The 21,990-nt window shown below is 39.8% G+C and overlaps 2 protein-coding genes across 3 annotated transcripts in view; one reads left to right on the forward strand and one right to left on the reverse strand.

Moving 5' to 3' along the window:
* Nucleotides 1-12,547, reverse strand: part of p2ry2.1 (purinergic receptor P2Y2, tandem duplicate 1) — a 47,308-nt gene extending 34,761 nt beyond the window's left edge. The window contains exon 1 of the mRNA XM_005720747.1: nt 12,377-12,547. The gene's annotated coding sequence lies outside the window, so the exon portion shown is untranslated. The remainder of the gene's footprint in view (nt 1-12,376) is intronic.
* Nucleotides 1-21,990, forward strand: part of fchsd2 (FCH and double SH3 domains 2) — a 70,218-nt gene that overhangs the window by 26,481 nt on the left and 21,747 nt on the right. The window contains exons 4-13 of one of the 2 annotated variants that reach the window (XM_005720743.2): nt 3,128-3,207; nt 3,654-3,798; nt 3,940-4,073; nt 6,913-6,967; nt 7,088-7,216; nt 11,527-11,649; nt 12,554-12,649; nt 13,772-13,846; nt 20,461-20,577; nt 20,734-20,838. In XM_005720743.2, coding sequence (XP_005720800.1) covers nt 3,128-3,207; nt 3,654-3,798; nt 3,940-4,073; nt 6,913-6,967; nt 7,088-7,216; nt 11,527-11,649; nt 12,554-12,649; nt 13,772-13,846; nt 20,461-20,577; nt 20,734-20,838 — 1,059 coding nt within the window. The remainder of the gene's footprint in view (nt 1-3,127; nt 3,208-3,653; nt 3,799-3,939; nt 4,074-6,912; nt 6,968-7,087; nt 7,217-11,526; nt 11,650-12,553; nt 12,650-13,771; nt 13,847-20,460; nt 20,578-20,733; nt 20,839-21,990) is intronic. The other variant, XM_005720744.2, reaches the window with a different exon arrangement.

Here is a 21,990-nt window from a genome sequence, read left to right on the forward strand (position 1 = left end):
GTGTGTGTGTGTGTGTGTGTGTGTGTGTGTGTGTGTGTGTGTGTGTGTGTGTGTGTGTGTGTGTGTGTGTGAATATGACATACACACACATAAAGACACACTACTAAAGGGAGCATTTCTACTTCACCAAGACCGCATAGGGAGGGCAGAGGAGTTGCTATGGCAACATGCTGTTCAGGTGGTTGTCAGGTGATGACAGCAGAGAAAGGAGGATGGAGGGATGAGATGTCCTGTAGAAAATGAATAGAAGGAAGCTGGAGAGAGTGAGAGAGAGAGAATGAGAAAAAAATGGAAAGGAACAAAGCATACTGCATGAAAATAGAGAGGAAGGGGGGAAGAGAGGCTGTAGCAAGAGCAGTTGGAATAAAAAGATGAGCCAGGAGTAACTGAAGAGCATCCTCCTAATAGGCCAAGAGCACCTTAGGTAAGCTTTCACATATCAGTCAGTCAGTGTCCTTCTCACCATTCAGTCATTGCTCTTACTCTGATAACAGCTCTGTAGGCTGATCTAAGAGGCTCCAAGTTGTGTGCTGGCATAAAAAAAAGGTTTGGAGCAAGGACATGCAGGTGGTCAATGTCTAATAGTGAAATGGCTACTCCTGCAACTTTATGTTTTGGCTTGCTTTCAAAGGCACTCTCCCCTTTAAATAAATGGTAAGTTCAGATTTGTTTAAGTGTGAATTTGCCCACAGGTTCATATTGAATGTAAGAATGTCCTGTTCTTACCCAAGTGATGGGTTGTCTTCATTCTGAAGACAGCTGGAGGTCAAAATGTAGTTTAATAGCTTTATTGACGGTTCTATGGCATAACATCCTCTATCTCCTAGCTGTTACAGTGCAGTGCAAAGAATTTCTTCGCTAGAAACAAACCACAGATCAAGTCAGAAATCCGGAGCTCTTTATGTTGTTATGGATGCACATATGGAAAAGAAATACAAACAATTAAAAAAAAAATTTAGAATCCCATCTGGTAGTACAATGTTTCTCTTCGTTACTTTTCCATATGGGTGGCCTCAGTGTGGAGTGGATTAAGAGCTGCAGTAGCAGAGAGATGTGATACTGTAACAAGAGATGTGGAGTTGTAACAAGAATGAAAAAGGAAGAGAGGTTCAAACGCAGCCTGTCTTCACTGCACTGGACAGATGGATAATCCTCATGTGAAGTGGGCGTGAATGTTAGTTTGTTGGTATTGGAAAGTTCTGCAGATGAGTGTCTAATCAGACTGTTTGAGCAGTTTAGCGTTCAGAGAGATTTCTTTGAGGCCTCAGGCAGCAGTCGGTGACCACCGGTTGCTATGTGAAAATGAATATTACCTGACCAGCTGTGAAGGGTTCTGGTAATCGTCGGTGTGAAATCAATTGCTAAAGCCTTAACCACGAAGGCCTAGACTGGTAAGTGACTTCCTGGTAACCAGTTGGGGAGTGGTTTCTGGAGGTTGCCGTCACTAGTGTGAAATCTGTTGTAAAAGGGTATATGGTGCTGAACCGAAAACCTAATTGCAATTAGTAGTTAGCAGATTCCCAAGGTTGCCCATAGTTTGCATGAAGGTGTTGACCTATCTGCAAATACTTGTAAACTACTTGCCACAGTGAAACTGTTAAAAGTCCAACACAAACCAGAAATGGAGAATGTTGGCTTCAAAGTAAAAGTGCCATCCAGATCCACTGCAGCCTGTTGGTAAGAGTGAGAAAAAGAGAGCGAGGATGACTGTTCTTGATCTTTATGTGTTCATGACACAAGGTTGCTGATGCCAGTAATCTTGCCCATTTGTTTATTTTGCTTTTGCTGTTTCTTTATCTTTCCTTTATTTGTGCAAAATAAAGGCACAAATAGATAATAAAACTAAACCTGGACTCTCTTTATTAATCTACTCACTGCATGTCATGTACTACAAAACATGCTTAGTTCACTCCAGTTGAGACATTTAGGAGATAATGCTGTTTTTTTTCTTTTTTCTTCATAAAAGAGTTATTCTCCCTTTCTTTATGAGGTTTTTAGACAGTGGATGCCAGGGGTCACTAGGCCACAGTCTCCCCCAGGACACAAGCTTGTGTGTCAGCTGGAGGGAAACAAATATCTGGTCCAGGAAACTAGAGAAAGAACTGTTCTTTGATGGCCTCAGTCACCATCTGTGAAAGGTGAAAAAAAGCAAGATGAGAAAGAGAGATACAGGGTAATTCTGTTGAGTATGTTATAATGAGAGAGACAAAAGTAAAAGAGAGCTCAATAGCATGGTATTAGAAAAAAAGAGCACAGAAGGGATGTGTATATGTGTAAATGCAATTGGGTGTAAGGGGATTGTGGGGGGGGGCAATAGTTAGATTTAAAAATAGGCCTTTTGAGAATCATAATGTAAGTGATGAAGGGTGAAGCATGGAGAGAGAGGGAAGTGTTGGTGATTTAGGATAACAAGGAGGAGATTTGTAAAGAGGAATGATATCAGATTTACATGCAGATCTGGAAGCTTGATAAAAAAGATAAAGGGAAGAAGGTGGCTTTGAGGATTGGAGTATTTACCTTGAAACTCAAACTGTCTTGACTGTATTTTAGTAGGGATTCTTTTATTAAGGCTACCCATCCCTACGAACGTAAACACAGGGACACGAGGACAGAGCGTTTGTGAGTCACTGTTACTGACACAGTGACCCAGTCTGGAAGATGTAGGTTACCCTTTCTTGTAGCCCTCAGGTTTCTCGGGAACTGACTCGGATTTACTGATACAAAGCCGGTCTATTGTTTTGTGCACTGATACCCAAACTAAACTGTAAAACATCCACTGTACAGAAATAAAAATCCAACCGCCCATCTTCACCATACGTTCCTTTTTCTTGCATAATGATAACAGTGAATGCATTTTCTGTCAAGTTGCAGATTTGAATGTATTTTATTCGCTATGAATTCCAAACATTAGACACTGTTTCTCTCATCTGAATGACTGGGTGCAAGTGAGCTGACTCAGTGCAGTTCACAAACTTGTAATTCATTTTATTCTAACAGTCTGCATGTTTCCTATAACATCAAAAGCATCTTCTCCGGGGATTTGGCAGGGATTCATTAATCAGACAATAGGAGCTAGATGGTCCTTAATTGTTCCCAGCTCCCCATTTTTGTGCTCTTGTGCTTTCAGGCTCTGCAGAAGTTAGCGAGTCAGTACCTAAAGAGAGACTGGCCTGGAATCAACCCTGATGACCAGAGAACAGACTATAGGTAGGTTTGTGTGTGTGTGCATATGACACAGAAAAATGCACATATTACATAAAATTAGGAGCTGGAAGCTACTTTGTCTTCTTGCATCATCTACAAATTTATTTCAGCTGCAGTGTTCACATGAAAGCTGAAATTATACTGTGCTGGAGTCGTTCAATATTCTAGAAAAAAATCGTCATGGTCTACAGCACAGTTATGAGTCATTATTTACTGTAACAGAGGCACTGAAATAGAAGACTTGAAGTTGGATCTAAGTTATTCTGACAAACAGAAATAATGCATTTGCGACACAAATTTTCTCCCCTTGTGGTTCCCTGCTCACACAGTTTTTTTAAAACCCACATTTTAAAAAACGTGTCCAATATCCAAGCAAATGGATATTGGATTAATTAAATAATCCAGCTGCAGAAACTTTCCAGCACTCAGTGCTTTTTCTCTCCTACTAGGAATGTGTATGCAGTGTGGAGGTCCTATTTAGAAGGTACAGTCCAGGTGAGCCAGTCCAGGCTCAATGTATGCGACAATTACAAGAGTCAAGTATCAGAGCCCGCTAAGACTGTTAGACTGTACAAGGAGCAGCAGCTTAAAAAGGTGAGTTGGTCATTTTTTTCCTGAAGCAGTATTTGTGCTCTGTTGCTGCTGCATCTTTCCAATGTGCTTGCTCAGAGTTAACTTCATGTTGTTCTGCTTGTTCTTCAAACATATGCCTGTTGTCTTTTTCCCTTTTCACAGACAATAGATCAGCTGAGCGGCATTCAAGCAGAGCTGCAGGAGTCAGTGAAGGAGTTAGCCAAAGCTAAGAAAAAATACTACGACTGCGAGCAGGTTGCCCACGCTATACGAGAGAAGGCCGACATCGAGGCGAAGTAAGTCTGCCGCAACACTGTGCACGTGTGTGTGTGTAGGGCTTTTCAGGTAGTTGCCAAGTCAGTTTCAGTGAGGGGATCTGGTGTCCCTGTTATGCTGTGGAGGGCGCATATTTGCCTGGCATCAGTTGGGTCCACTTGCAAATCAATACAAAGCTGTTCTAATTTTTTATTGTCTTTGATTTTGAGCGGTGCAGTTACCAGATTTAGATGAAATCGGTTGCAAAGAGGATGCTGCACCAAAAACCTCTTTGGGATTGCTTTGATTGCTTGAGGGTTGTGTTTTGTTTGCATTGAAGACACTGATTTCTCAATTCATCTTATTGATGTGACCAACAGATTTCAACCAACTATTACTTTGATGGTTACCATTCAGTTCAATTCAATTGTATTTATCTAGCACCAAATCACAGCAACAGTTGCCTCAAGGTGCTTTATATTTTAAGGTAAAGACAATTATACAAAGAAAACATTCATACACTATATTGCCAAAAGTATTCACTCCTCTGCCTTCATATGCATATGAATTTGAGTGACATCCCATTCTTAACCCATAGGGTTTAACATGATGTCAGTCAGCCCACCCTTTGCATCTATAACAGCTTCAGTTCTTCTGGGATGGCTTTCCACAAGGATTAAGAGTGGGTTTATGGGAACCTTTGACCAATCTTCCAGAAGCACATTTATGAGGTCAGAAACTGATGTTGGATGAGACGGGCCGGCCCGCAGTCTCCACTCATAATTCATCCTAAAGTTGTTCTGGCGGGTTGAGATGAGGACTCTGTGCAGGCCATTCAAGTTCTTCCACACCAGACTCACTCATCCATGTCTTTATGGACCTTGCTTTGTGCACTGGTGCGCAGTCATGTTGGAACAGGAAGGGTTCATCACTTCATGGCTCAGTTGCTGTCATTTCCAGTCGCTTCCACTTTGTTATAATACCACTAACAGTTTACTGTGGAATATGTAGTAGTGAGGAAATTTCAGTGCTAGGCTTACTGCACAGGTTGTGTCCTATCACGGTACCACTCTGGAATTCACTGAGCTCCTGAGAGCGACTCATTCGTTCACAAATATTAGTAGACGCAGTCTGCATGCCTAGAGGCTTGATATTATACACCTGTGGCAATGGAAGTAACTGGAATACCTGAATCCATTGATTTGGGTGAGCGAGGGAATACTTTTAGCAATATAGCGTAGATTGCGCCACACTTTTTAGCTTTAGTTCATTTCTGTGCAACCTACAGGTGACTGCAGCAAACTGATAGCAACGAAAGACATTGCAAGGTTTTCGGTGTAGCACCTCTTTGAGACCCATTTCACCTATTTACTGCCTGTGGGTCACTGAAGGATGTTTAGGCCTGTGTGAATAAAGCTCAAGAGAGCACTTTACACAACCGTGTATCATAACACCAAAATGAGAGAAGAGTCCTCCTAAATATCAAGTCACACCCAAAGTCTACTGGTGGTAAATCCTGTCTCCCTACACTTGTCTTACTTAGAAACTTTATGTTGGATTTTTCTTTAATTTACCACACTTCTTGGTAAATATATAAAAATGGTGTGACTAAACAGATGGTCTCCATGGTGAGGGAGAATGCAATCAAGAGAGTGAAGCTGGTTAACCTCATAAGGAGAATGTGTGTGTGTGTGTTTCTGTTTGGAGAGAGATAAAGAAAGGGAAAAACATTGTCATCGAGGATGAAAGAAGCAATCAGTCATAAACATACACAGGTGTTTGAAAGAGAGAGAAAAAATACAGACGAAAAGACATGAAAACAACAACAGAGGAACAGTAAAGAATAGTGTGGAAACATTGACTGACTTTAGTTTTGATGAATCAGCTAACCACATCTAAACGATGTTAATTTGATATTATTAATTAATTTGAAGCATAGCTCCAGCAGATATATAGAGAGTAATGTTGATGTTGATTGAAAGCACTTTTTTCCTGTGACCCTGGTGTCTGTCCTTTACTTTTTTATTACCTTCCAAGCTTAAGAGGCTTTCTGATTGAACAGCCACCTGACCTGTTTCTGCTCTAAGAATTCAAATCTTGAAGCTTTGCAGTCTCACAATTAGTTCCAGAGTTTGATCTGGAGCTGATGAGTGTTGTTTTCCTCCCATCCCTTGGTAGCAGTAGCTATGGTGACATTTTCACTTCATTGAATTCTCAACCCTTGGTTTGCGCTCACATCGATTGGCCAATCTACTCTTTTCTGTTCTCCATCGCTCAGTAGAAAGTAGCAGCGATGGAAATAACTGTATCGCCTGTGTGCCATTATTGGAGAGTATGCACATGCGTGTGTGTTTGAGAGGATAAAAATGGCGAGGCACAAGGAACACACAGGAATAAATTGGTGTGAATGTTATTTTTAACAGCACTCGGGGTGTAAAGTAGGACTTAAGTAGAAGCATTTTACAGGTACTCTCGCGCGGGGAACTGGCAGAGAAAATTACACACTGAAGCATTTGCATCGGCGAGTGTTAGATTTAATCGAAATAAACATGCTTTTTTTTAATGTTTTTGCGCTCATGCGCACAGATACACATGCCGGGAGGAGACAGGCTCTCTCTGTCATTGATACAAATGAGTGTCTGGATCAGGCTCACATTCATCACTGTCAAGTCTCGCTCTGCTCAGGCCAGGGTTCGTCAATAAAGTCTGGTCCGAATCAGAGGATGGAGATGTGGTAGAAATCCTTGGATCTTCCCTTCTGTCGTCTTTTACTTGACATGTTAAATTTAAAAATGTGAATACACAAAAAGTTTACAGTGTTTAAAAAAAATAAAAATAAAATTAGATACTTATTATTGTTTTGTTTTTTGTCTTTTTCAGGTCTAAACTGGGTCTTTTTCAGTCAAGAATTAGTTTACAGAAAGCAAGTGTGAAGGTAAGAACCTGAAACATAACAGCGGCTTATTTAGGCAGGGCTTTCAGATGTATTACTTTGAACAATTATTTAAAAACAAGTAGTAACACTATACACATTTTTTCTGTCTGTTTTTTGAAGTTGAAAGCAAAAAGAAGTGACTGTAACTCAAAGGCGACACAGGCCAGGAATGACTACTTGCTAACGCTAGCTGCTGCCAATGCTCACCACGATCGGTACTACCATACAGATCTGCTGCACTGCATACAGGTAAATATAGAAAGATGAAAGAAAGGAAATGAATGAGGTAAGTGCTGTGAAAGTGAAAACACAAAGCCAACATTAAAGACTCGAGATTTTAATGCTGTTGCAATATTTTGCTTTACTAGATCAAGTACTGACTTAAGAGCCTCCCTTGGATTATATCCGGAGGGATTTTTTTTTTTTTTTTGGACGGGAATGAGGAAGCATTTTTCTGTTTTCAGAATATAAATTGGAGAGCTTTGAATCTAAGTTCCGTTTTGGGAAAATGTGTTCCTTTCATGAGTCCACAAAGTCAGACTCCCATTCACTGTCAGTGAAATAGCTGGTAGGGAAATATCACACACGAAAAAGTGTTGATTTCACAGTTTTGAGTCTTCAAAGAAAGTCGCAGCGTTGTGCGGATTTACGATTTGAAAGGGGCTTATGTGAAGAAAAGTGAGCCATGCTAATGTCAACTTAAACCAAATCATCGGTGGGCAGGAAATTATCATTTTCAGCTGATGGAATATCAAAAAAGACATTCTTTTGTCTTTGGTCTTTTATTTTAAACTGCTAAGATGATTGAATACAAAAGGTGGTTAAGCCCAGTCTTAATCAGACACAATAATATCTTGCTGAGCTGTTTCAGTTGTGATACTGCTTTAATTATGATCTGTATGAAAATACACAAACAAAAATCCCAGTCTGTAATTCACTTACAGCCTAGCTACTCTGTTGTACAAACATGGGCTAACATGCTCACAGATACAACACATAAAGTAAAAGTCTCGAAACATCATATGTTTCCTTATATTTTGCCTCCAAAGAGCCAGAATTTCTTGGAATTTTTAAAGTGTTCTCGAGCAATAGTTCTCCAGGATGTCTGAAGGTCTTTTTCAAGTTTCTCTGGCTGCTTTTTCACAAATTTTCAGTCCATTACTTTTACTTGACCATTTTCATGAAACAATTCAAGCACAAAACAGAACCTAACTCAAGGGATGAAAAGAAACCAATTTTTACATTTTTTAAGCAATTTGTTACTAGTAGTATGTCACAAAACATCATTTGTTCCAGTTTCTTGTGTTGAATCTATTAAAAATGCCAAAGATAACACAGACACGTTAGAGCATTTTTGCTCTAACAAGTGATTTCCAGAGATCTATTAGATGAAAACTTGGCATATCTCAGCATGGTGTGTCAAAACTGCCTATAGCAGATGAACAGTATCTGAAAGTTATTTCTTAAAGAAATGTGAAAAATCCAAACCCAGGACCTGAGAGATGCATCTGACACTTCAATTGGTCTATTCTCTACTGTTCACTAAAGCCTCAAAAGAAGTGTCTCAGTAGAAAGGGTGGCTGTCAACAAACATTGTTAAGGAAGGGAGAAAAAGATGTGCCAAACTTCACAACAACTGGACTGAGAATCAGTAGTCCAGAGTGGAAAATGCACGACAAGTGAGTGTCTACAGCCATCGGTAAAACTGTCATGGTTTGAAGCTGCATTTCAGCCAGTGGTGTTGGGTGTCTTGTTAAAATTTGTGGAATTATAAACATAGAAAAGCATAATGAGATTTTAACCCACTGTGCAGTACTATCTGGAAAGCGTCTGATTGACAATTGCTTAATTCTTCAGCATGAAAAATCCTCAGGCGTGACTGATTATGGTAGTTCTGTTATAGACACACATGTTGGTCTGTTTTACATCTGCAGCTTTATTGCTCTTGTTTTTCTCATTTGTCTGACCATCAGTTAAATGGTATGTACTCAGGATTTCAATAGTATTAAATAAAATTTAAGTTTTTTTTCTTCTGTTTCTTGGCTTTTGACTCCTTGTTTATTTCTTCTCCCATCTTCTTTTCTGTCTTCTCTCCTCACTCTCGCATGCTCTGCCTTAGGCGTGCATGAGCATCTATACTACGAGGCCATTCTGAATAATAGATCCTTAGCTTCTTGTGACAGAAGGACAGGACTGCAGGGAAATATGCACATACACAAATATGCGCATGAAAACACACACAGAGAATGAGGGACATTGCTAGAAGGAAGCAAGCTGTCTGTCCTCCCTCTCCTTCCTGTGCTGATTCATTTGTGGTGTTTACCTGAAAATATCAGCACTTGTGAATGTATGAGTTCTCTCTGCAGTTCAAGGAAGGCGTGAAATCTTTTCCATGAATGCATTCCTGTATGCTTTTGGGGCCTTTTCATCTCCATGTTCAACAGATATTGTAGTTATCCCATGAAATGTTTGAGATTAAATGAGTTATAGTGGTAAGAATCGGCTTCCTTCCTTCCTAGGTCATCTGAGAAAAGAAAATGATTAAGTGTGAAATAGATGACTGAAGGATAATAGAATAGTTTCTCTGGGGATGATAGGTGAGGAGACTTGTAATTGATAGCCTTGTTTAGATCAAATCTTCCCTTCATAAATACTGACTGTACTGAGAGTTGTAGTGAGGCTGCGGTAATAACTTAAATCTTATAGGTGAGCCGTCCTTGTCAATGCGACAGCTGTAGTGAAAGGGCAGAGGAAGAACCGACTGCTCAACATCTCCCTCTGCTGTCAGCAGTATATGCTGTTATTAATGTCGGTCTTTAAAGTTGCCGGCTAGACATTGACACACACAACCACACACCCTCACACTTGCACCTCTGCTGCCCCGTCTGCTCCCCTGTGCTGCCCTTATTGTTCCAACTGATGCAGTCATTCAACCCAAACACAGACACACACACATAAACACACATCCACTGGCCATGGTATAGGGACGGACGGGGCTTTTTCTGGAAGCTGACTCACTTCATTTCAACACTACCGTAAATGGATGAAAAAAGGAGGGCAGGAAGAGAAGAAAGGGGGAGGAGGAAATGACCAGAATGATGAGGGAACATTTAGAGAGAAGTCAGCCAGCAACCCACCCTTAATGACATAATGTCCTTGTCAATATCCCATTGTTTTTGAGGCTGTGTTGTGTGTGAATGCTGTGGGTTGTGGGTTTTATGTTGTTTTTTTAAATGTGTTTGTCTGTATAAGAAGGAGACAGACGTAGGTGTTAGCTGGAGGCTGCAGACTTGGCCTAAATGATCCGCTGGTTAGAATAGTATGTGCACGTTTCTGAGACTTTGGCCAGAGGAGTGCGTGTATGTGTGTGTCTCTGAGCATTTGATCACTGATGTCTGTGTGTGTGTGTGCCTTCTCTGTGTTTTGTTGAATTGGAATCTGAACCCCTTCACCTTCCTCTGCAGCTGTGAGAACACCATCCAAAGAACACACTCACATACTCACTCACACACACACTCGTGTCCCATAAACACATTTTTTTCAGTAAGTCTCTCTTTTTTTCTCTCACCCACTAATACCTTTTATACCTTTTCAAAATGCTCTCCCTTCCCCTCCGTTAGCCCCGCTCTCTGTCTGTTTGGCAGCGTTGCCTACAGCTTGGCAGCAGTATCCCGGCTGCCCATAGAAAGGCTGTTCACTTGGACTGCATACTTCATTAAAATGTCTTTATATCTGTGCATCAGAAACGCTAATGTTAACAGTTGTTAAATAAAAACATCTGCGTGGTTTTGGGCCTTCCTGTGACTTCGTTCCCTCCCTCTCACCTCTTTATATTTTCCCACCATCTTTCTCTTCACTTTTTCACCTCTTCCTTTTTTAGTTTAGTGTTTTTCATAAAATCCTTTTTAATGGCCCATGGAAACATGCCATATACTGCATTTAAAGTTATAATATACAGTACGCCATGGGAGGCGGCGATGCGAGTGAGGCGTGTTTGTTTGTAACAGAAGTGGGCTTTGCTATGCTGGACTCTATTTCTGTTCAATTTGACTGTATGTATTTTGCATGTTTTGGGGTGTGTTCTAGTGAAATTTATCATAAAATAAAGCTTGAAATTACCTTCCACACAAGACGTTTCCATTGATTTAGTCCTGCTACACAGTAGCTTATGCAATAACAGAAACAATCATTAACAGAGGAAATTGTCCCACCCAACAAATGCAACAAAAATAACACAAAAGCAAGGGAGCTGTCAATCAGTTATAGTGTAATCTATGGACTATGGACCTCAAATATGATTTTTTAAACATAGATGTGCATCAGTAGATTATGTAACAAAATCACAGTACATTTATGGCTATCTAAACACAAGATTTAATTTGAGTTTACGACAAACTAGCAACGCTTATTCACATTCTGTTCTCTTTGTCTATTTCTTAGTGTCTCCTCCTGATTCCCTTGTCCTCTCTGCTTTATTATTAAGGATTGTGGAATTACATTGAATCCATCCATGCTTCAGTGTAACCCCTGGTTCCTGTCTTTCTCTGTCTGTCTTCTAGGCCTTGGACGGCAGAATCTATGAGCACGTCAAAGACTACCTGGTGGCACTTTGTCGCACTGAGCTTGAGGCCTCCCAGGCTACACACAACACGTATCAGTTCCTTTTGGACAAATCCACCAGGGTGAGTCAGACAATACAAAAATATGCTTTTTGAATCTGTGGTAAGACATTTCTATGGAACCCACTGAAAGTGTTTTGACATTCAGCAGTCTTTTTCTTTCTGTTATTTTCTTTCTTTAATTTCTTTGTGTCTGTCTGCAGTTTAGTGGTTTGCACAGCCACCTCACAAGCAGATCTTCAGTTCTGTTGCAGAAGTAGGCACGAATCATTTTGGGGTTGTGTCAGGAAGGAAATCTGGTGTAAAAATCTGTCAAATCAAAGATAGAGCTACCTTCTGTTGTGACCCTGTGTGAATAAGGGAGCAGCTGTGTGTACCTTTTGTGTGGCATGATGAGGTTTCTATTCTACTTTAACTGTGCAAGAAAGACACAACACAGTGACTGTTTTTGATTAACGCAGCATGTAGTCACAGGCAAATTGTGAAATGTTAACTTCAGGACCCGAACGCATTATCAGGGGTTATTTTGCATGTTGCCATTTTACTGAATGTCACTGTATTTCAGGATTGTTTGCTCACCACATCGCTTCTAGCTGCTTCCTGTGTGGGACAGTTTCTCACTGGTTTCGGGTCTCATCCTAAACTACACTCACACTAGCTTTGGTTTGAATGTTATGTCTTCAGAAACTCGACTTAACTTCTGAACCATATCCCTCTTGGACCGAAAAATTAATCCCTCTAAAGTCAAAATATGAACCCACATATGTATGCATGAATATGAAACACTCACCCACTGTGGGCTTCAGATGCGGCAGTGGGAAAAAAAATTGTCGTTTGCATCCTCGAAGGGAGCAGAAGCCTCGTCACACATGAAGTTCAACAGACTCTTGTATTGTCGGGTTTACACAGCACCAAACTTGCATGCAAAATGTACTGGATTAAAGATCTCCTTCTCTCTTTCTTTCAGATAATGCAGGAGTACAACCAGCAGTTGTTCATGCAAGAGAATCCGGTGTTTCACAAAGCGCACGACTTCCAGTTCCAGCCCAGTGAATGTGACACGGTGAGACTCACACAGCTACACACAGATCTCCTGGATTAATACTCATGTATCACTAGTACTTAGATTGTTTGTACATAAACCTGTTCACAGCAGGACTGTCACTCCACTTCACTTGCTGACTCACACACACACATACATACACACATACGCACAAACTCCCACACACAGACAGCAGCCAGCCATGTGGGCTTTCCTTTCATCCTGTGTTTTCTGTCCTCTCTAATATCTTATGTGTATAAAATGTTGCTTAAATCCTTAAGTTGAGTGATGAAACAGAATTCATTTACCGCAGTTCTGATTTAGAGAGTCACATTAAAACATCTGGGGCTGAGAGACCTGCCAAGTTAAAAATCCGTGAGCCAAAGCTGTGATCGCCCTTTTTTCTCTTGAGATATCTTTGGGCCTTTTGTTCCCAGACTTTGGGGATTTCTTTATGTTAACAGTTTCAGATGGAGTTGCCCAGTTAACTAATGTCTGCTGACAACGTGAAAGATGCATGAATCGGCTCTGTGTTCAGATGTTGCGTGTCCGTTGGGAGCGTATCTTTCTAGCCTGGGATTTTTTTTTGTCATTTACGCAAGCTAATTTAATCATTTAAATTCAATTGGTTGCTGAATGCTACAAATATTTTAAATTGTTGTCAAGTGATCACGGTCTGTGTGATCGGAATGGAGCAGTGGGAATCATGCTGTCTCCTCTCTTCTCCTCTTCGGGGACTTGTTAAGTCTTTCTGGCTAAAAAAAGAAATTGCTCTCACTGGACACTGTTTCTAATACCTTTCTAGAGTAGTATCCTTCTCTCCTGTGTCTGAGTCATATTGTGCACTCTCCTTTCTCTACATTTCTCTTTCTCTCTCTGGGTTCTGCCAGTTTCTCCTTGCCTCTGATCTTTTGCCTTGTTTCAAGTGTTCTAACAGTTTTCTCTGTAACAATGTTCTCTTCCTTCTTTGTGTCTTCCTGTTCCTGTTCAAGCTTTGCTAACAGTTTTTCCCTAAACTTTTTTTCCACTAATCGCTCCTTGTGTTTGTCTGTCTGTGTGCTTGCACTGCTGCTCTTTGGGTGTGTGGTCTGCGGATGCCTGGATGTCTATTTGTTTGTGTGTGTGTGTGTGTGTGTGTGCCAGACTCTGAGCTCGGTGCAGCAGTTGGTGGACATTGAACCGTCGCCGGTCAGTGCCATGAGAATGACCCTGGCACAGGTAGTCTTAACTGTTGTCAGCATTCCTATCATATTTCTCAGACCATGGCTTATCTGCTTCATTCATACATTCTGTTTATACTGACTGCATCATTTACTGTAAGAAGCTTTCAGTCGGCCATGAGCCAAACAAAGCGTAATAATGCAGTTTAACTTAACACCTCAGGCTGTGATTGATGTTTCAGCATGGCTCTGGAAAAATCTGAAACCTCATACACTCACAGGCTACTTTATTAGTTATACCTTGCTAGTACTGGATAATCAATCTCCTGTTTCACCACATCAAGTGCTCTATTGGATTGCAATCTGGTGACTGTGGAGTCCATTTGAGTACAGAGAACTCACCAGTTCTGTTCAAGAAACAAGTTTGATATTATTTGAGCTTTGTGACATGGTGCGTTATCCTACTGGAAGCAACAATACACAGTTAGGCTGAGGAATTCAAACAATGATCAGCTGGTACTGAGTGTGCCAAGAAAATATTGCCCACACTAACAGTTCATATAAGACAGAATGGATCCATGCTGTCATGTTGTTTACACCAAATTCTGCAATCTGACTGTTGCAGCAGAAATCACGACCATACCAAGTTTTTCCAGACTTCTATTGTCCAATTTTGGTGAGTCTGAGCCTCAGTTTTCTGTTTATAACGAGCAGGAGTGGCACCTGTTATGGCCTTCTGCTGGTGCAGCTCATCTGCTTTGAGGTTCATACGTGAGTTAAAGCAGTCCAGCCATTCTCCTCTGACCTCTGGCATCAAAAGGCATTTTCTCCCAGAGAACCGCAGCTCACTGGATATTTTCTCTTTTTTGGACAATTCTCTGTAAACCTTAGAGATGGTGGTGTGGGAAAATCCCAGCAGATCAGCAGTTTCTGAAACACTCAGACGAGCCAGTCAGGGACCAACAACCACGCTATGCTCAAATCAGCTTCAGCCGGTCATTTTGACTATGTCTTCATGGCTACATGACTTAGCTGTTGCCATGTGATTGGTTAATTAGATATTTTTGTTAATAAACAGTTAAATAGGTGTACCTAATAAAGTGGCTGGTGAGTGTGTGTTCATAGGCACCCAACAGAGAAACCTTTTTAACCCACAAAAAAGACTTTGCCCTCACTGGTAGCAATCTTTCAATTTAAGTTATATTCCCTAGATTTCTAGCGCATGCTCGGAATGACCTGTTATAGTGAGGAAAAAAAAGACAGAAAAATACTTGATTTTTCATAGCTATGCACACTATTTACGAATGTTGTCACTATGGATCTCCTTGCCTGTGATTATGATGCTTTTGATGATACTTTACATTATAATTTTCTTTAAAAACAACTGTAGTGTCAGTGAGCTGACACTTTTTCGACTCAGTGACATGACAAATCAATGTTAACACACATTAAATTAAACTTTGCTGAACTAGACGCCCAAGTATGACATGCTCTGTTTGGCAGGGACTTCTTCTATGATCTAACTCTGATTGACAGGCAGACAGTTAGTCAGCTAGAATAACCTTTATATTCCAAGTATCTTGGAGAGCAGTGTGGGCCCATCCCTCTTTTAAACAGAAATTGTGCTCTAACCAGTTGGAGCACCAAGACTTCATACAGCATGGCGGTGAGGGTGAGCAAAGTATTATTGTGTGTTGGGAATAACTGAGAAAAGCAGCTGAGGATGGGCTCAAATCTGACAGCACACTATGTAGTGATAAAACCCAGAGCTCTTTTGTTATTACTGGAAAAGAGTCATGTCTTGTTAATAGTCATTAACACATCATTGTGCTTTATAAATGATCTGTTTTTATATGGCTCTCAGCTTTGTGGCTTAGGGAGGAGGTTGTTGATTTTGGCCTACAGCAGTCAGCACTTTAACCACAGACAATAAAACAATAGCGTATGGTTTGTTTGTTTTTTCGGTTCGATTTTCTCCTTTTACTGAAATACAGCGGAGGTTAAAGAACTTTCACTGCCCGACTTTTTATGTCCATCTGTCACCGTAACAAGACCGTGAGACACTCTGGGATAACCACACAAGTGGCTGCAGATAGGATTATGACATCATCCACATAGTTGGCGTGAGAACTAAAAATAAACATGACAAATATGTGGGAGTTTCTGAATTACATGTTAAGATTTTATCTGCTCAATGCGACTTTACTTTTGTGCACCAATAGAATAATCAAACCAGAGAATAGAGCAGCAGCTGATGAAATTTTCTTATTTCATATCTAAAAAGGCCACAGTTCACCTGATTGTTACAACTATTCCACCTGACATAAACCTCGCAACGACAGCTGACTACACTGAGGCGGTTCAGCCATTACAGGTCTATTTAAAGAAGTTCTTTATGTTTCCTGCATTTTCTAGTTGCTTCATCACAATCAAGCAATGAAGGCACACTTGCTCGATAGCTGAATACCTTTGGTGGCTTTGGCTTCTCATGACCATTGTCATGACTCATCTGATGCCGTAACCTTATGTCATCTTTTAAAATATCACCATACTGTCATCAACATCCTGAAAGCTGATGTGTCATAGTTTAGTGTAATTTTCCTTTACAAATTTGTTATGGGTTCAAGATGTAATCACTGGAAATTGAATGTGTCCTGATTTCCATTCAAAATCATGCTACGTATATCTTACATGATGATTATTGAATTCTTTGTGTCTGCATGTGTAAGATAAGCCCATAAAACATAAAATATGAAATAATACTAAAGCTAACACTGCATTAAATTTACATGTTGTGAATGTAGACATCATATTGTGGTTTACAAGCAACTCTGTAGTTGTACACATACATTTTCTCTGTGCTATTTTAGGAGAACTCAATTCATTCTTTCGCTTTTAACACGCATAAAAAAGCATAATCATAGGCAGGTATTTGCTGCAGTCTGAATGCACCGCTGCTGCTCTAATGCAAGTTGTGTAGAAACACTGGAGTCCTAGGCACCCAGTTCTTTAAAACTCCATTAAAACACTTCACATAGAAATACTGCTGCCTTGGCTAATTTGTGATACATGTGCTGTTCAGCATGATGAATTTTATTAGTTAAGACAGCGATATGTTTCTAAAAACTGTAGAACAAGAGCAAGAGCCTTATTCAGAGAAAAACCTGTGCAAATGCATTAAATCATAACAAGTCCTAGACCCTTTCTGACATTTTTTTTCTTATAATAATATGTGTCTAAGACAAGAAATGTGTTCAGAATGAGTGAATAACCTGCAAGAAGACTGTATCTAAATGTGTCTGCCTCTTTAAGTCTGAAAAAGGTTTAGATTTTGATGATGACACCATTTTCCCTTATATGTCAGGTCAGTTGTTTATAGTTGTGCCTATTATGGCACCTACAGTCATTGCTAATGTTGTTATTTTCCAATTTATTAAATGATTTAATAAAATAATATTTCACCTTTGTCCATAAAGACATTTAGAGTGCAGGTTGATTGATCTGTTTGGGTGTAACGAGATAATCAGTGTGCAACAGGAAGATACAAAAGTGATGCAGAAAGTCACATGACTCACATGAGCACTAGAATTTATTTGCAGTATGAACAGTCATGTCAAAGGGAGTGGATCTTTTTTTATTTCAAAGATTTTATGTATTATGATGACATCATAATAAATAATCTGATCCTTACCAGGTTCTAAAATTATTTAAATACAATACCTCAGATGAGTACTCGCCCTCATTCATCAGCTTGTAGATCCACCTTTTTCAGCAATAACTTGAAGTAGTCATTTTCTGCATGCCATTTATCAGTCTCTCCTGTCACTGTGGAGGAACTTTGCAGGTATTTGCACATATCTCTTTCATCATTGTCCTGTTGTATGGCCCCATTTCAGCCAAATGTAGTAAGCTACTAGACAGATGGGCTCAGATTTGACTCTAGAGCACTTTGGTATACAGAGGAATTCATTATCGACTAAGTGCCCAGGTCCTGTGGCTACAACACAAGCCCAAATCTTCACTCCTTCACCACCGGGGTGGACAGTGGGTATGAGGTTTGTGCTGTTATGCTGTGTTTGGTTTCATGCTTGGTGTGCATTATGGCCAAACATCACCACTTTGGTCTTCGTCCCAGAAGTCTTGTGGGTTGTTCAGATGCAGCTTTACAAACCCAAGCTGTGCTAACATGTTGTTTTTAGAGAGAAGAGACGTTTTCCTGGCAACCCTTCCAAAGTTATATTTGTTCACTTTTATTATTGTACTGTCATGAACTTTAACATTTAACATGCTAACTGAGGCCTGTAGTATCTGAGATGTAGCTCTTAGGGTTTTTTTGCAGTTACTTTGAGCATTGCATGGTCCGACCTCGGTGGGAATTTGCTAGGACATTCTAGCTGATTGAACTATCTTGAATCTTTTCCAGTTGTGAATAATCCTTTTCTCTGTATAATGATGGAATTGAAATTGTTAAAAAGTGACCATATACATGTTCTCAAAGAGATGGGGAGCAAGAATTGCTTCTTGAGGATCATTGCTGATGTTTTCCTCCTTGGCATCGTGTTACGCACACCGACAGAGTGACAAAACTTCTGCTCTTATAGATGTGCTTACATTTGCTAATGATCGGATAATAATCTGCATTTAATTAGGAACTCCTGGCTGTTACTTAACCCTTGTATGGTGTTCGGGTCTGTGAGACCCGTGTTCAGTTTTTGTCAAAAGAAAAATTAAACAATTAATTATTTTTTCACGTGTAAATGTGTTGTGTCTTTCCACTCACTCCACTTGATTATAACTGATTTATTTATAACATTTTATATAAAAGAAAAACGAGAAGCACATTAATTCATAAATGTGATCTAACAAAGGTAAAGGGAAAAATTAACCATGTTTGCTGTTCATATGTCTTGTAATTGGGATGAAGTAAACATCTGTTGAGTAATTTAACATAAAATTGTTTGATAGTGTTAATTTGGAAAGCCAAAACTCTAGCGGGTCCACCAGACCCACGAACACTGGCTGAGTAACAAAAATACGAACACCACACAAGGGTTAACCTCATAACTCCTGTGGAAGCAGTAGGTGTACTTAGGTTTTCCACACTATTTCTACGTTTTCGGTTTAGCTTTGTCTTTCGAGATGTTTTGTGTTTCATCTGAGCTTGTATTTAAGACCTGGTAAGGATCAGATGATTTTTTATTACTGTTCACATAACTGTAGATGCTGGCAGACTATCTGAAATTCAAATTTAAGGAAATTGAGATGCAGGTTCGTGACATGTCATATTCGAGCCACTGTTCTAATCGAGTTTCCTGCCCTCTCCCTTAACTTGCTGCAATTCTCCTGTGCCTGAATGTAATTAAGCTGTAAATCTCCCATGTAATACACTTGGTTTCACACCTATACTTAGCCAGATTTATGCCCTATTGTTACAGAATCAGCACATAATTAATAGAGATGATGTGCATGAAAAGGTATAATTATAATATTGTGTACTTTAGCTGAGGCTAACAGACTTATTATCAGATTATGGGAACTCAAACCTCTCAGGTCTGTGCAAACACAGCACTGACGACGAATGTCTATACATGGAAGTCTTTGCAAGATATTTTGCATTGATTTCGATCTGAGTTATCACGAGGGAAGCTGGAGTGGGTCATTGTTAAATTACTAGAAAGTATCCTTTTGGTTTTTCAGCCCCTGCTATGATGCATTTATAATAGATAGAAATGAAAAGATCAAATCTGAGTCATATTTGTAAACAAGTAACCAAAAACAGTCTTTTTTTCAGGGTTTCTTTGGACCATGGCAGACAGCTGTATAATTTGATTACTGAGTCATGTTTTTTGGACCACAATAGCAAATAATTATGATTAAACTGAAAAATCTGGCTTTAAAAATGCAAATATGTTTCTATGAAATCAGCATCAGTTGTTTAGAGAAGACTGAATCAAATTAAATGATGTTTTTGTTTTCTTTATTAAAATATTAAGAAATATTTCATCCAACATAGTTAATCTGGATATTGTGGGTGTGTTATTATCAGAATTTGATAGAGTGGCCAAAGAACCTCCCAGCTGTCACCAGATTTTCATTCACATACTGCTAAATGATGCATGATGGGCAGAAGTATGCAACATGACCTTTTCCCAGCGAATCCCCGCCCACTTCAAAGCAGTGACAAAGAACAGAAAGAGAGAAAAAAAATAGAAATCTTTCATGTGAAATAAGAAAAGCTCTTTGTTAAGCGCATGAGCTCCGGATTCACTTTGGCTGCATGGTTATAATTGATGTCATATGTTTAATTGGAAAGCCATGCAGATTCCTTGACTGACCCCGCGTGTTTTCTGTAGTATATATTTTTTTAAAAAAGCAACAAAATAAAGTCACATGCAAAAAGTGCTGTCAACACGCACCTCCTCTTCTCTCACTTTGTAGTACACAGAAAAACACATGTGGTTTTAATAGCAGCTTTTTGTTTCATAAGGTAACAACAGAGCATCGCAACACACACTGTATTAATTACTTGCTATGGAAACAATGTTGCTTTCTTTAGCTTAATTAACAGCCTCTGCGTATTGCACACCTTGAGCTGTTGTTTTTGACACTGTATTTTTGTGTGTTTGCCTGCTGCTGTGGCGTGTCTCTGTGCGGCTGTGTGTGGGATATTAGAGTCGTCAGCTGGAGTCGGAGTCGGGGACGACAGAGGAGCACAGTCTGAACAAGGAGGCCAGGAAATGGGCAACCAGGGTGGCCAGAGAGCACAAGAATATCATTCACTACAAGCGAGTAAGAGGGACACACACACACACACATACAGACACGCTCACAAACATTTGTTGCACGTTTTAGAAATGCAACATGTGAATCTTAATCAGGTTAATTTTAAAGTGCACGCACATTCCTGTTCTAATCACGCTCTCTGTTTGTGTGTGTTGTTGTCAGTCTCTGGAGGAGTGTGAGAGCCACGGCTTGCCTCCCACAGAGCAGGGAAGATTAGATCTGGAGATGAAGATCGAAGACACCAAAGAAAACATGCGCAAAGCCGAGGTGTGTGACTCAGATCGTCAACGTTTACTGCTGTCTCAGGGTCTGTGTTTAAATATAACCCTGTGCGTATGGTGTTTGCACTTTGTTCCCATCTTCATGTAGCTCTCTTTCCCAGTGCTTTATTTTCATCTCGTAGTCTAAAGGCACGCAAGGTCAGGTGAAGTGAAAACACCAAAATGTGGGTGAATGTAACGTGTCAGTTGTTCTATCCTGTCAAAACCTGGGCGCCGCATGGAGCTACAAGGATACAGAGAACAGATGAATAGATGATCCTTTTCCAACAAATGTTCAGAACACAAACTTTGGAAATACAGCGTGCATTTATTTGAGTACTTATTATGGAGCGGCCTGTCACAGAACGTTTTGCAGTATGTGCACTAATGCTGACACATAAAGGAACGAACAGGAAAAAAACGTTTCCAAGAGAGTCTGCCTTGGATAGCAACATGAGATTTATTTTTATAGAAGTAAGAAAAAAGAGAAGGAAAAAATCTGTGATGCGATATTGATATCAAAAATAAGCAGATGTTATTTTCTGTGTTATTACTGTTGTGTACGGGAAGCTTATTTTTCATTGTTTTAATAGGTCTCTAATGAATGGCTAATGTTTGTTGTTCTGAAACACCATGAAATCTGTGGTACACATTTACATAGAAGTACTTAATGTTGCATATCATTGTAAACGAGTTGAAGTGCTGCCCACTCTTTGGGCCGATGTATTTTGAATTGAATGAAGAGTGAAATTGGCCGTATGCTCTCACTCTGCACAGCTTCTTTGACGTAGCAGGGTATATTTTAACAAGCACGGCCCACGAGTTATCGTCACACTTTTGCCAACATAAGATGTGACAGATGATTTATGTTATTCACCTACACAAATCTGAAAAAACTAATTAATTACATCCTTGATGTATGTCATAGCTTACAGTTACATTTCTCTTAATATCCCACTGTTACTACATGCAGGTATGACGCATTGTAGGTTAAAAACAGCTGTAATGTTTTAGATTATTTTATTATATTATAATGAAAATGTTGATACAAGGTCAGATGATCACATATTTTTATTGTTTCTTTGACCACTTTCTCCTCAGGCTTTCAATCCACATGTACCTCTTTCTGTTTCCATCCTCCCACTCTTTTCCCTCTACA

This window comes from Pundamilia nyererei, unplaced genomic scaffold, assembly GCF_000239375.1.
Source record: "Pundamilia nyererei isolate P.nyererei 1_Seehausen unplaced genomic scaffold, PunNye1.0 scaffold00003, whole genome shotgun sequence".
Classification (NCBI taxonomy): Eukaryota; Metazoa; Chordata; class Actinopteri; order Cichliformes; family Cichlidae; genus Pundamilia; species Pundamilia nyererei.